This window comes from Hypomesus nipponensis, chromosome 9 (genome assembly GCF_054491055.1).
Source record: "Hypomesus nipponensis isolate SF chromosome 9, ASM5449105v1, whole genome shotgun sequence".
Classification (NCBI taxonomy): domain Eukaryota; kingdom Metazoa; phylum Chordata; class Actinopteri; order Osmeriformes; family Osmeridae; genus Hypomesus; species Hypomesus nipponensis.
In genome coordinates, this window is record NC_140369.1 from 9,648,825 (window position 1) to 9,664,185 (window position 15,361).

The 15,361-nt window shown below is 42.0% G+C and overlaps 2 protein-coding genes across 2 annotated transcripts; one reads left to right on the forward strand and one right to left on the reverse strand.

Moving 5' to 3' along the window:
• Positions 1-62: 62 nt before the first annotated feature.
• LOC146272771 (insulin-like growth factor-binding protein 6) lies at positions 63-1,748 on the reverse strand. The gene is made up of 4 exons (XM_084704579.1): positions 1,415-1,748; positions 1,253-1,290; positions 985-1,104; positions 63-709 (listed from the first exon to the last, which is right to left on the reverse strand). The coding sequence occupies exons 1-4, from the start codon at positions 1,746-1,748 to the stop codon at positions 596-598; spliced, it is 606 nt and encodes a 201-aa protein (XP_084560705.1). The 3' UTR covers positions 63-595.
• Positions 1,749-2,891: 1,143 nt separating this feature from the next.
• On the forward strand, positions 2,892-15,343 carry LOC146272772 (SPRY domain-containing protein 3-like). The gene is made up of 11 exons (XM_084704578.1): positions 2,892-3,026; positions 3,368-3,506; positions 3,768-3,843; positions 5,458-5,582; positions 5,840-5,975; positions 6,079-6,267; positions 10,529-10,678; positions 12,981-13,038; positions 13,828-13,947; positions 14,066-14,199; positions 14,668-15,343. The coding sequence occupies exons 2-11, from the start codon at positions 3,379-3,381 to the stop codon at positions 14,800-14,802; spliced, it is 1,251 nt and encodes a 416-aa protein (XP_084560704.1). The 5' UTR covers positions 2,892-3,026; positions 3,368-3,378; the 3' UTR covers positions 14,803-15,343.
• Positions 15,344-15,361: the final 18 nt, after the last annotated feature.

Consider the following 15,361-nt stretch of genomic DNA (forward strand, 5'->3'; position numbering starts at 1 on the left):
GAATACGCATCATAAATAGAATATCAATTAAAGATAATGTACAACAGTATATATAAGCCATTTATAACGTTTTGAACAGTACAATAAAAATGAAACTTAATACAAATATGAATAAAAAATTAAAAAAGCATACTTGTAAATTAAATAAGGCACATAATGAATCAGGTTTGGAATACATTGTACAATATACAATACTTTAAAAAATAAAAACATACTGTATGAAAGATTGTGTGGCCATTTCAGTGAAAATGTTGCAGGATTCCAGTCAATAATAATATGCAGTTGCCTAATTATTAATAATGCATTTCAAATACATTTGGACTCATTTAGAATTTAATTTAAAGGTGCAGCTTGGCTCTCCACTCTTTTAGGTTTTAATGTTTAGATTTTCATCACTAGAGGGCGCAATAATTCTTTATTAACAGTAAAAGGTTGAACGTTTGAGAGAGAAATCAGACAACTAGATACAATGAAATAACTGGTTCCTGTCTTGTATTGGTCAAGTAGTGTCCAGCACTTCCTCATCTTGAACATTTTTCTGTATCCTTATAAGGTGCCACATAATCCTTACTAGGATGATGCTGGCAGTTTCACCTCATACTTTGTCACAGTGCAGTGTGCCATCCTGTCTTGTGCGAGATAGCATGGGGATACCATGGTCATCCACACACCAGCAGTTACCACGCTGCATACCTTTAGATGACTGGCACTGCAGAAAAGGAGACATACATGTTGTAGAAGAAGGATTTCCATTTTACAAATAGGCCAGGCATGTAGCAACTATCACCCCCCCCCCCCCCCCCCACATACACATACAGTACATGCTCACACAAATTAATTCATATATTTCAATGTACTAACATTAAAGGCATTGTTTTATGGACTCAAACATCTGAGCAATAAGAAAAAAGTGCATTACCACAAACAAATTCGACAGGGACATGTCATGCATCAGGAAACTAAATGCATGTTTGACAAACCCACCTGCTTCTTTCTGAAGAAACCATTCCTATCACAGTTAGGCATATAAATATCACGGTCTGACAGGAAGACTTGAGGTTCAAGGCCTTTAAGGATAGAGACAAGTAACCTACGGCATGGAGCCTAGAGAAAGAGGTAGAGAGAAAGAGAGAGAGATACTTAATTTTAGGCTAACCCAGTTTTTTTTTTCTAACAGAAGTTAGTTTTTTCTGTTTCTGAAGTGAACACAGTTCTTGTTCAATTAACCAATGTGTTGCGTAATGATTTATACCTTCTCCAGAACTTCTCTTGGTATTGAGTCTGCTGTTTCTGTGGGGAAGGGGAGGTAATAAACTGCTTAGTATTCACCTGGACATTGTTTGCAATAAATAATTGTGCATCACCTTTACAACAAAAAGTTGTGTCATCCCACTTGCTTTAAGGATTGTCTTACCTGTGGTCTTGGGCTTCTCTGTTGCCCTGGGCTTTGCGACACAACAGACCCCCCTCCCTTGGAGCAGGGCCTGGAGGGGGCTGATGTCCCCCTGTGGAGGACTGCAGCGAAGTCCTTGGGCACAGCTCAATGTATAGACCCCACATGGTTCTCCCATGCCCAAGGTGGTGGTGCTGATCTTTACGGATTCGTGGTGCGAGGGGGCCCTAACTCCCCGTGAGCCTTTACAGGAAAGACATTCTTGAAGTGGAGGCAGACGAGAGGCCAGGGTCCACGAGCTGGAGAGAACAAGCTGAAGGAAGACCAAGGCCAGGATGTCAAGGTATAGCAACATTTTTGCTTAAAGTTAAACAATCACACAATGGTGGTCTCCTCGAGGTTTCAGTAAAATTATTGTTGGGATATTTTTCTCTTTTCTTTCTTCCAGGCTATTGATTTTTGCTGACTATTATCAGTAAATGAGAGGCAATGGAGAATTTTTAGGAATCCCCTCCAGCTACGACAAAGCGATTATAAAGCCGACAGACACTACCGACCGCCTCTTTTAAAGAGTCAGAAGTTGGAGGGAGAAGGAGTGGGAGGGTAAAAGAGAGAAAATTGGTCTCCTCTTTCCAATCCAGATTGTTGAGCACACCCCTTCTTTCCCTTGTCTTTGAAACACACCTCCTATTTGTTACCAGTGTCTTGTAAGATATGTAGCCCCCCCCCTCCCCCCGCTTTCCCGTTCATCATATGAGGCAGATCCTATGAAAAATGTTAGTGAAACAATTCATCAGGCTATTGACGTACTTTGTGACAAGACTCCTTGCAAGCGTGAGAGCAACAGTCAGACACATTGGAATGCAATTTAAGGCAAGGTTGTATTCACTCAGAGGAATTTGTCACTCATTTTTAAATGGCACTATCAAATTGAATGTTTTCATTTGCAGTTTCCATGACTTAACAAGGAATAACAAACAATGCCCACAAATGATTGTGTCATAATGTAAAATGACAGGCAGAGACTTTGGTAAAAGTGGTACTAAAGGTGGAGTAGCACTTCTCAACTGATTGAAACCTTTAATGTTCTGTCACATTGATGGACTAGACTGGAGTGAAGAATGTGAGGAAAGACTACCTTCCTAAACAGACTAAAACAGACTAAAGTATAACTGCTGTTCAATGCTGTAACATTAACCATCTGGGCAACAATAAATGTGCTGGCTTTCTTACTCTCCAAATACATGGTTTTAAAAGCCGTTCAGTTCTCGAAGTCTCACAGTTTAAAATATTCCAATCAATGTGCCAGCATTATAGGAGCTTTATTTTTTCATTCTAACTTCCACTGCTCTCCTTTTCCTTTCTTCACATGATATATTTAACTAGATGTTTGCATATTTACATTACAGTGTCGGTGAAAAGACAAATCCCCAAACAATCTGGACACAAGCCGGATACAAAAAAGTCGTCTGACCCTTGTACGCACTGATTGGTCCAAGCGTTGTTGTAACATGATGTCATTAGCAAGCGCCATTCCTAATCTGTGGGGTTTTTTTGTTTACTGAGGTTGAATTACTGGATATTTGTAAACAATGTGGCTGCTGAGAGGTTTAGATAACTGTTTAAAGCTACGGTGGGTAATATTAGGAAAATATGTGTTTAGTAGTCGTTGTCAACGTAACTCATTAAATATTCTTCACGGAGCTGTCTTGAGTTGAGTAAGCTACAGTAGCTAGCTAAATGCTACTACCACTGCTAGCTAGTTGTATGCGAACTGAATGTACACTGCCACTAACGTTAGCTGGCTTAGGTAGTCTAACTACAGTGAGAAGTCTCGTGCCAGTGAGAGTTAGTTTGGTAACGCTAGCTAATTACTGGTTACCAACTACAATTGACAACTGACTTTTCTATGGTATCTGCTTTATTTGCTGAATGTGATTAACTTCATGTGTGCCTTACCTGTATGTTCACTAGGTAGCTAAGCAATGGACGATATCAACCTGCACTATCGCTTCTTGAACTGGAGAAGGAGGATCCGAGAGATTCGCGAGGTACGGGCGGTCCGGTACCGTGAGCGGTTCAAAAGGATGCTGAGGGAGGGAGACATACTCAGGTGCGAGAAAACTCACGTGGTCACTGGTAATCGAGGCCGTGGAAAGTATTTGGTACTTTCTGTGGCAACGTTAACACTAGACTTAGTGATGTTGAAGGCCTAGTACGAGAACTGGAGGATAGAACAAGAATACATTTTACCGTCACTAGCATCTTTAGTTAGTCGCTTATCATGATTTAGTAACAATTCCATGCATATTTTACACAGAAAAACTTGGAATTCAGCTTACTTTACTCTAACTGAAAAACTTTTCACTTACAGTTACCAAGGCAACTCTGATGAAGTTGATTGTTATGTGGCTCCTCGACCACTATCGAAAGGACACAGCTATTTCGAGGTAAGTTTAGGATTGAATTATAGATGACTGTGATTTACAAAATAAATCATTTTAATTCAAATAAACCCCAAAAACCGAATTTCCAAAACTGGAATAGGTCCATCCAGTTTTGGAAATTCGGTTTTTGGGGTTTATTTGAATTAAAATGATTTATTTTGTGTTTAACACATTGCAATAGTAAAATCAGTACTTTTGCATGTTCCCAAACATAAAACCTGAGTTACAGTGACTTACAAAGGCCCCTCTCTTGTGTCCTCACTGTTGATCCCTTGCCATTGTATAATTCCTGACAGTTAAAGAGCGTTTTTCAAGAGCATCATAAGATTCCATCATGAGCCACACCCTCTTGATTAACAACAGTCTGCGCTCAAAATGCTACACAGCTGCTAAATTTAGTTGACACATGAAAGTAAAAATAGTTTGCAGACCAGCCCAGACCATGTTGTTTTTGGACCCCAATTACATTTTAACAAATGAGCTGACAAATGGATCAAACATGGTATTTTTCCAGTTGCAAAGTATGTGGTGTGTAACATAACTCCCCAGTTATTCATCAGTAGCTGTTTTAATATAATTCCCTCCAGACTAAATCATAAAGACAGCAGGCTCATAAAAGAGGTTCTGGGTTTTAGGAAAGCTCAGGAAAGGAGGGTTTGGCTGTACATGGTGGGATAGGGAGAGGTCTGTTGTGTTATGTTGACTGCTTGAGGGTATGCCAAGGCAGTGACTGGATCAAGAGGTATAGAGAAGGATTCCTGTGCTTCCCTATGGTGTTGGAGGATAAATAGGGCTGCTCAGACATTATGAACCTCTGTCTACATGTGTCTGCGTTCTTAACATTTACATTTAGTCATTTATCAGATGCTCTTATCCAGAGCGACGTACAGTAAGTACAGGGACATTCCCCCGAGGCAAGTAGGGTGAAGTGCCTTGCCCAGGGACACAATGTCATTTGGCACGGCCAGGAATAGAACTGGCAACCTTCTGATTGGAAGCCCAATTCCCTAACTGCTCAGCCATCTGACCCCCTATCTAAATCTGACCCTCCCTGACTTAAAAGGAAATAAATATATTGTACTTCTCAGGAATTACACTTTTAAAATAAGTAAGACATCACATTTGTTCACATTACACAACCTAAGTCCCATATTTTATTTTTGGGGCTCATGATGATATAAAACAACATAGGTACTGGAACGTGTTTTCTCACACAGTCGAGGGACTATATTCATTGGTAGGACTTAATGATCTCTCCTTCTACCTCTCCTTGTTCTTCTTTTGTATAGTATTGTTTTATAATTATTTAGACTGTGGTAAATGTTCTACTTTTTACATATATGTTTCTTGTATGTTTATCACATGCACCTTCTTGCCACATTAAAGTCCTTGTTTGTGTAAACTTACTTGGCGAATATAGCTGATCCTGATTCTGATTCAGCATCTGTCAGGTTCTAATCTCTCCACCTAGGATTTAATCTCCTCAGGGATGATGTCATAATGATTTACAATTGGTGGGTGCACATGTACGTAATCATAGGTGTCTGTTACCTTGATCAGGATATAGGAAGGGTAACTAACAAAGTTTTTAAAGTCGGGTGGTTTGTGATGTTTCAGGTGACCATCATTGACACAGGAGTGAGGGGGATGATAGCTGTTGGTCTGGTGCCTCAGGGCTACAAGCTGGACCATCAGCCAGGATGGCTCCCACACTCTGTGGCCTACCATGCTGATGATGGCAAGTAGGTGTCATGTTCCTGTGCACAAAAAACACTCCAGTCTTCAAGAGATGTGTTGTGTTTTATTGATTTGCTTATCAAAATTTACTAGATGAGTGTATGTTACTGTTACTTGCTATGTTCTTGTTCTTGTTTGCTTTTATTACTAGAGTAAGTTTGTTTTGACAGGGATGTGTATGACCAGTTATGTTATTGGACCCTATGAGCTGCCCAAAAGTATGTGACTGGCAGCTCAACTTTACCTCTCCACCATATCACAGGATGTACAATGGCAACACTGTTGGACAGCAGTTTGGGCCCAAATGTAATCGTGGTGATCGCATCGGCTGTGGGATTTATCTGGATTCTTTTGAGAATGACCAGACAACTGTATTCTTCACCAAAAATGGCAAAGAAGTATAAATCAACATTTACTCCTCCCAACCTAAATAGAGTTGTATGAACAGTGTTGGCCATAACATTTGAATAATACACAATTTTTCTACGTGTTTGTATCCAGGTTGGCACAGTGGTAGTCCCTGGTTCTCCTGAGGGTCTCTACCCTTCCGTGGGAATGCACTCACTGGGAGAGGAGGTACAGCTGGACCTGCAGGCTGAGTGGGGGACAGAGGAGGAGGATGGACTGATGATGGTGGACAGCCATGAAGATGAGTGGGGCCGTCTGCATGATGTCACAGTCACAGGAACGGTAAGGCAGTTTAAGACTTAACATTTGTTGTAACCATTCTCCTTTTGTGAGGCCCTTTCACTTCTGAGCAGATTTCCGAGCAGTAAGACAATATTTTATCTCCTTATTGACCGTGCATAGGAAGCTGTCATGGATGTGTGTGTGTGTGTGTGTTTGTGTGTGTGTGTGTGTGGGGGGGGGTGCTTTATGCGTTCATTTTTGGATGAATGTACGTGTCTCTCTGTGTTCCAGTGTTTATGTCTGTGTTGGTAACTGCTGCCTAGAGACTTGGTGGTGTATTGCTTTAGGCACAACTAATTGTGGAAAATGTAGATAGCACAACACCTGGAACAAGCACACCTGTAGATGACCATACAGTCTATAGGTGAAAGACTGATGTATTTACTTCACATACTTCAGAGACAGCTTGGCTTGAATTCGAAATGTTTTGTTCAACAATATTTGATTACTTGTCACACCCACTTTTCAATATGCATGTTTTGGTTAGCATTCACATTTGCCTAGTGTCCTAGCAACATTAGGTCAAGATAGATGCATATCTCATCGGATGACAACTAACTTATATATTATATATAGAATATTTTTGACAAAAACCTATTAATATGAATTTACATCCTTGAGGCTTTGTTAAATCTAGTTGTTTAAAGTAGTTTAACATTTGTTTATCTGAATAATTGAATTGGATGTCAAAATGATCTATAAACATTCACAACAGCCACTATGGATCTCGCGAGAAATAAATATAACTAACTGATATCTTAATCACTAGCTGCATCACAGGCACTGCACTAGTGCTATGAAATGAGACACACCAGATGGTTCTCAGATAGGGGCTGAAATTCACTTAACCCCTTTACTGTTAAACAAAGGGCAATGGAGCAAAGCTTGCAGACCGAGGGGGGTGCTTTCTCAGATTGAGTGTAGTGGTAAATTAGTACACAAAGAATTATTACACATGGCCTTTCTACACATATATACAACCACTTTCTTCATCGTGAAGAAACAGACGCCTCAATTATTTTCTCTTTGCTATTTTCTTCAAGGCGATACAGATATGTCTGGAGTCACGTACACTGGCAGAGTTATATCTAACCTTGGTTGTGCAGTAAGTCAACTGCACTGTCGTCATGTAAGAGACAGGAACGTAGAGCCTGACTAATACTGTAAAATTGACTGCCAAAGGTTAATTATGTTAAGTTATGTTGTGGTTGGTATGTGTCACAGGTTACTGTGGAACCAGAGGGGTTGGTGAGCTGGATATAGGTTAGTAGAAGGAGATTCTGGTGTCTTTTTTAGTTTCTCATTAACACCAGACTTTTACTTTGTCTGTAGTTACTTATCTCCCTTTCATGTAGTTTCGTTCTTTCTCTTTTTTTCCCCCTCTCTTTGTTGTTCTGACACAGATTTATGATGACAAAGATGGGGGGGGGGGTAAGGGTGGTCTGCCTGGCGGTATCAGCGCTAGGACTCAGAGCCCTCTGACTCAGACTAAAGACACACAAAACCTGTCTGTGAGCGGGCAAGGATTGTGTTTGGCGTCAGGGGAGTGCAGCTGAATAGCCCTGGGGCAGGCACAGCTAACCTGCATACCTCCTTCACTTTTAATTAGCTTTGACTTCCACGAATACGCCCCGGTCCCACTCCTGGGTCAAGAAAACGCCCAGAAACCTTGTCCATCATCCAGTCTCCAAACCATGCCAGCTCTCCGGTCCAGTTTGACTCTGCCAGGACCATCCCTGCACAAAGACTACTGTTGTGGTTAAATGTAGGCTGTAACAGGGAGCTTGTGTACATGCCGTCATTGTGCTGTGTGTATGTGTTGGCTCCAGTGTGTATCTCCAAACCAGTGTTTGGCCTTTAAGCAGCCTGAAGCTGTTTTAAACAATTACTGTATTATAAGGTGATGAAATACCATGGTGATGTAGACACAGTGGTTTCACAGTGGTTTCACAGTGGTTTCCTGTTAAGGGATGATGCTACTTTCTCGCCCACATTGCTGTGGTGTGCATCATGGGGTAATATGTGTATGATCTGTGAAAGATATGAGCTTCAAGTAATGCCTAGGAGATGCATCTACACACAATGACCTGCATTCTCCTGTAACAGACACCATGTTATCTTCCATCCAAAGGTCCTCTTCCACCATCTAGAGGCCCTGGCTTTTTCTTCCTGTTTGTCTTTCTGACTGCCCTGTTGGGAAACCCTGCCTCAGGGTCTCACCAGTGAGACACTGGCCCACCATATTTTGTCCTGCCATGCGACATCCTCTGATGGAGCTTTGCCCACACCCTCAGGAGCTTATCAAAGGTGGTAATGATTGGGCGGTCATCAGGGACAGGAGGGATCTATCACGCCGACACGATAACTGACAGCCAGATTTATGGCCACTCATTAGAAACCTGGACAGGGCAGATGTTACCTGCACACTTGGAGACAACTGAAAGTAAAAGAGTGTGGAACAAAGGGTGGCATTGGCAGGGATATCATCAAAATTAATAACTAATCCTTTCTAATCCATTGAGTAACTCTGACTGACAGAAATGTCGAAGGATCTTTCCCATTAACGATCAAATTACGATTAACCATGATATTACGTCTTCATACAGGTTTGCAGAAGTTTCATATCGTTCACATATTTCACAGACCTTCCTGTGCATGCACTCATTAGCACCTTCAAATCTATAAATGATAACCTGACATGATGTCTGTTGCCACAGGGGTGAACTTGGACGTAAACAGCTGTAGTCCCTAGCTATTGTTTTAACAGGAATGTTGTTTTCCCTCAAGAAATGTAATCTAATAGCTGTCTCGCTGAGGACAACCAGACATGCGCACGCACGCACACACACCCCATGTCTTTCTCTTGTTCTCTCTCACTCTCTCTGTGTCTGTGTTTATGGGGGTTTGACACACACTGGAGCTGGAATATTGTTCTCCTGAGTTGAAGCTTAGTTTCTTCTTACTTAAGGGGCTCTTACTGTTAAGGCAACAGGTCAACAAAATGGGTTTCTACCATTTTTAAGACATTTTTGTCATGTTAGAGATCGACCCACCCCCACCATCACCACCCCTCACACACACGGGCACACATGCATGCCTTTCCCCACTCCTCTTGAGGATCATTGGAAGATTTAAGCATCTGTCATCACACCCACCGGATCTTGTTGACTGCTACTGGGAGGGCTAGCATGTCTGACACACTCACATTCTCTAACCTTTATGTTAGACATCAGACATGTAGACCATGCATTTGGGCTTCAAAGAAGCAAGGATTACAATGCAGTGTTGACATAATTTATTTGTCCTGTATTAAAAAAATATTTCCAATGACAGGTGAAAATGTCAAAGGGTCAAGGAGTGGGAGAGGAAGGGGTGGGTAGCAAAATGAGCGACATGTACAGAAAAAGAGGGTTAAGCCGGTAATTGCTGTTTTAAGGAGAGGAAAGAAAAAAAGGTGGTGTTGACAGATTGTCGTAAAGTAATTATAATGATAATAACTTTCCCTTGCTCTTTATTTATGGTTCATGTCTACCCTTTTCTGGCTGGGCAGAGGGAAGGGTCACACACAGTGCAGCCTGACACAAATAACACACAGCACATGTACTAATCCTTTTCACCTCGCAAGGACTATGTCACAGGGTTCTTTTGTAAAATCTTTGTTTTTCCTCCTATTTGTTTGAGGTGGGAACCATGGTTTTTGGCAGACTGACAGCTTGTCTGTGTCAGTTGAGTGTGTCCATGACGGATCAGCTTTACTTTGAAGGAACTATCAGTTCATGTAGCTGAATGCAGTTAGCTACCAGGATATGAGCTCATGCTTTAGAAACCAAATTATTTGTGGTGAGAAGTTTCAGGAGAAGTCCTGAAAACCGTGTTTGTGTGTTATGTGGTATGCTGCAGAGATGACAGAGTGAAGACTTTTGGACTTTTTACCTTTTTGACTTCCTTTTTTTGTGAATGGAGGGACTTTCCAGATGTTATTCTGGGTCATTAAAGACAGTGAATTTAGACTGCCCTTGTGACCATCTCAGTCAACACAATCCTTTTGTACTTTTCTCAATGGAGTTAGTCCATCACTTTATAAAAAAAACATGTGGGCTCTATCCCACCAGTCTGGTAGTCAGGGCATGCCAAGGAGAAATGATTACTTGTGTGTGCAAACTAAGAACATTTTCACATTAAATATTTTGTCATGTTTTATCGTAGCCTAATTAGGCTAGAGTTGGATGGCTTCTTATTTTTTGTTGTCCCTTCCTCTCAGCTGTTGGAGTACGTGGGGAAGGGGAAGAGCATCGTGGATGTGGGCTTGGCCCAGGCTTGCCGGCCCCTCAGCACACGCTGCCACTACTATGAGTTGGAGATCACAGACGCGGGAGAGAAATGTTACATCGCCCTGGGACTGGCACGCCGGGTAAGAACCTTCTCTCACTGCCCTTCAGTAGAAGCACATTGTGATCAAAAGCATCATCATTATTGTTCTCCATAAGTTTTAGTCTCTGCTTGACACTGGCATGACATTGCACAAGCTATGAATAAATACAAATACAAGTTGGTCGATTGTCCAGTCTTTAAAGTCTTCCCTTCCCACCCTTCTACATTCCCTCACTGTTTCCAGTCTGAGTGATGGATGGATTTCCCCAAAAGGGAAAAAGCGAACAACAGAATAAATAGTGCTCATTTGAACCCCTTGTTTGGTTTTCCATAGAAAATCCTAGCAGCCCCATTTACATCTAACCTATCATGTCTACATGGTAGCACTTTAAGTCAGTATGGAAAATAATTTTTCTCTGTTCTACTCTATACTATACTGTTACCCTAACAATCAGTGCACATAGATAATAGATATTATTGTTAAAATACGCAAAGATGTTGACAAGTAAACTTTCTGAGTCCGGGTCATGTAAAATAAGTAGTTTCCATCTACACTGTATGTTGAACGTGTTTGGCTCCTCAGGCTATGCCAGATATGGTTGATATATAAATTAATTTAGACTCATTCCATCTGTGTCTTGTCATAATAGATGACAGCGATTAACAGATCTCTGTTGTGGAAATAAGTACCATCCATCTACCAGAGAAAGGACTGTCATATGAATATCATATGAATGTTTCCACAACATAGAGACATTGCACCAGATTTGGCAGCCTGGATTTAATCAACAAGGAATCTCCACATTCAGTTTGATGTCAATAAGAGAGCTGTAACTTTTAAATACTTTAGATACTTTGTCTGGGATTTTATTAGATTCAAATTCTAGTCAAGGCATTTCACCTCAACTTCTGTTTATGTCTTGTGTGCACGCAAATATTTCATATCTTAGCTTTTTTAGCATTTGACTCTGAAGGAGCAATAATCTTTAGTTGCGTTCCTCACACTCCATGGTAATCCTGATCGGTTCACACCTCTCTCTCTTCTCTCCACCTCTCTTTACCCTATACGGGTGTGTGTGCGTGTGGGGGGGCAGGGGGGGGGTGTGTGTGTGGGGGGGGGTGTGCACATGAAGGAGGAAAGAGCCCTCGGGGTACACAGGGACATAGAATAGAACTCTGTTATTTCACTGATTGTTTTCTGGGAATTGTTTTGTAAAGTAGCCTGTGGTTTCAGGGAACTCTCATTGCCGTGCTGAAGTCAACCAATGACATTTCCATGAAACTTTCACAACAAAATCCTTCATCATTTAAGTGAACCTGCCACTCCAACCCGCCAATGACAGCGCATCGCAGTCAGCTGCGACTGCTTTGTGATTGGATAATGAAGTGATTATGAACTGCATTCCCTTGTCCGTTTTAATCTCCCCGTCCTTCATTCTATGTTTTAGTTTCCTTGTCTCCGGTTTGACATTTGTTCACCATCATACTCCTGTTCTATCCATCTGTCTCCATATCCCTCTTGCCTCTACTTCTTCTCATCTGACTGTCCTGAGCCCCTCCCTGTCTCTATCTCCATCAGCCTGCCTGTAATGGGATGTGGTCATAAGGGCTTACATTGTCTGGTACAAAGGCATCCCTCTTCTCAGTGGGAGTTAGCATTGACACTCACCTGACAGCTCTACAGTATGCCTTTGTTAAAGCACAACACGTAGAACAGTACCAGCATACAGGCTAGTACTGCTGTTAGCGCAGTGCAGGTGACACCATTCCCAGGTGATGTTACTCCGGCAGATAACCATCAGTGTTTAGAGAAAGCTGTTTCATCAACGTAGACAGATAACGTGCTACAGCTAGCTTTCCTCCTAACAACTAGTTAAAAGTGTATAAATATAGTATACTCAGAAAAGCAACTAACTATGGGGTTGGCAAAAGACACATCTTCTTTAATAATCTGATGTGTCAGCTGCCTTCCAGAGATAAAAGTTAAGGTGTAGAGAGGCACTGGAGACAGGTGTCTTGCTCACATGGATTTACTAGAGACTAAAGCCCTTTATCTGCCCTGTTTGACTTGAGGTTTCTCAGCTAATGGACAGGGTGCATCCTGGGACAGTACCTACCTATTAAGTATGACTCATCGTCAGATGTTATCAGGGACAGTCATGGGCCTTTCATAGAACCGTCTGTTTGATTGCTTCACCCTGGGCTTTATGACTATGTAGTCTATGCAAGACTGATAAAAGACCAGAAAGATTCCTGTAACTATTGTTGCATAGCTAACACACACACACACACACAAACCCCCATTGGTTTTTCACTGACTGTGATGACCTTTTCTGAGGTAGGACTACCCCAGGAACAGACACCCGGGCTGGAGCAGGGGCTCTATAGCATACCATGCAGGTGAGTGTCTTTTCTATTCCTGTGTGGTCTGCATGTATCATTTCAGTTTAGCCAATTATGACTCTGCATGACATACCGTAGACGTGTGAATGGTTGGTAACCTCTTTTTTGAACAGAAGGCAATGAAAAGTTCTGTGTGTGGAGGGGAAGCATGTTTGTGTTGGGTTTGCAGTATTCTCACAGTATCCCATAGATAATAGAGGCCATATAAAGTAAAACACTAAGCCACTAACAAAGGAAAATGCATTCTCTGTCTCATTCCTAAGGATTGTGTTGCCCTTGTCTAGCCTATTTAGTGATACAAGGAGAGGGTAAAAAAAAAAAAATACTATAACAGAGACATTGCCCAGCTCGAACACATATACTATAGGGCAAGACTCCTAGTGGAGTTGTCTAACTCAAACATGTATGGTGTCTCAACCCACCCCACCATCCCCAATCATCCTCTGGTTTGTCTAAGGATAAGGCTGGATGCTGAGACTGCTGCCTATATCGGTTGGGCCAGATTAGGTGAAGCCCCGCCTACTTATCACCCAGTATTTCATCTGGTCTATATTGGTTTCCATGGGATCCACTCAAGCGTCTTCCTATCCACTGTAACAATGACAAAGTGGATATTTCCTCCCAGCTGTTGTCTGACCTCCCTAACACAGGCAAGGTTAACACGAGAAGCAGAGCCTGTTTTAAGGACAACTTTGAGTGACAAGATGTGAGCTGCAGCAAGGCCTTGGTCATAACACGTTGCCACGTTTTGGAGAATTGACTCTCCTGTTTCTGAACCTCTCTCAGATGATGGGAAGATATTCCAGGGGAGTGGGGTAGGAGACCCCTTTGGTCCTCGCTGTTTAGAAGGAGACGTGATGGGCTGTGGGATCATGTTTCCCCGAGACTACATCCTCGACAGCGGAGGTGAGGGGCCCTGTCACCATGGAACAAATATCACAAATGCTATTGGTTGAGACTGATCAGTTCCTAAGTATCTGTTGCCCCTCTGTCCTGTCTGTCTGCCTGACTGTTGCTCCCTCAGATGACAGTGATGACGGGGAGCCAGAGGTGCGGCCCAAGCAGCGTCGGGTTCACAACGACCTGTACATGAATGACGAAGATCAAGAGGAGGATGGAGAGGAGCTGGAACCTGAGCTGGAGGGGCGGAAGGTCACGGTGAGAAAAGCCTCACCAGAAGTTTTGTATACTGTTTATATTGTTGCCATGCCAACTGCAACCTAACCCCTTTGTGGTGGCAAGGACATGGCTAACCATAACTTCTTATGAAATGTTGGTCTTTGTACATCCTCTCATTTGGTGATATACTATTACTTTGATTTTTAGCACTTTTGGTAGAAAGTTTGAAAACCTACTTATCTTTCTACAATGAGAACCCTATTGAAAATATATGTTCTGTGCATTTATGGCTGCAATTTTTCGCTCTCCTTTCTCTGTGCACGGATTAAATGTCTCATTACGATGTCAAATTTAAGAGGGTCATAAGGGGTGTCACCCTGTATGTCGGTGTGTAAGAGCTATCAGGTATATCATAGCTTCTTTTACGGTGCAGATGTGTGGAGGCATGGTTTCAAAGGTTCCCATAAGGTTTTTTGTGAACACTGTCGCCTCCTGGTGTCTGCACAGGTGTTCTTCACCCGAAACGGGAAGGTGGTGGGACGGAGGGAGGTGGCTGTTCCAGCAGGGGGGTTCTATCCCACCATTGGCATGATGAGCACGGGGGAGAAGGTCAGAGTGGACCTACACCCCCTCAGCGGCTGAACAAAGCAGAGGAGACGACGAGAGAAGAAGAAAGGAGAGATGGAGTCGCCTTGCCACCGCTAGTCTTATTAGGTGGACTATGTTTTGAGAGTGGTCAAATTCAAGACTGGAACCTTAACCAGTAGCAAAGAAGGGTGACTCAGGTATATGCCAAAATCAAAATGACTGTATAAACTATGATGCTGTTTAATGGGTATTTTCTAAAACTATGATGATGCCATATCCTTTTATCTCATGCACTTTATAAATATACTGTGTCATAATGCACTACTGGTATTTGAGAAGCTTTTGTTTTGCATGTTTAGACTGCATCTCATGATTTTGTTTGGCAGTTTACATTGAACATTTCTCCATCTGTTTGGATGAATCACCTTTCATATTTGTTTTTTAAAAGGGAAGTTCTTAAACTTCAAGTACTTGATTTCATATTGTTAGTTATCAACGTTAAGCACCATTGATTATAATGTACTGTGTGTCAGTTATCTCTAAATTATGCACCCTTATGCAATCTTTCAAAGCCTGAATAAAAGGTATACATTTATTTCTCAGAGTAGCATGT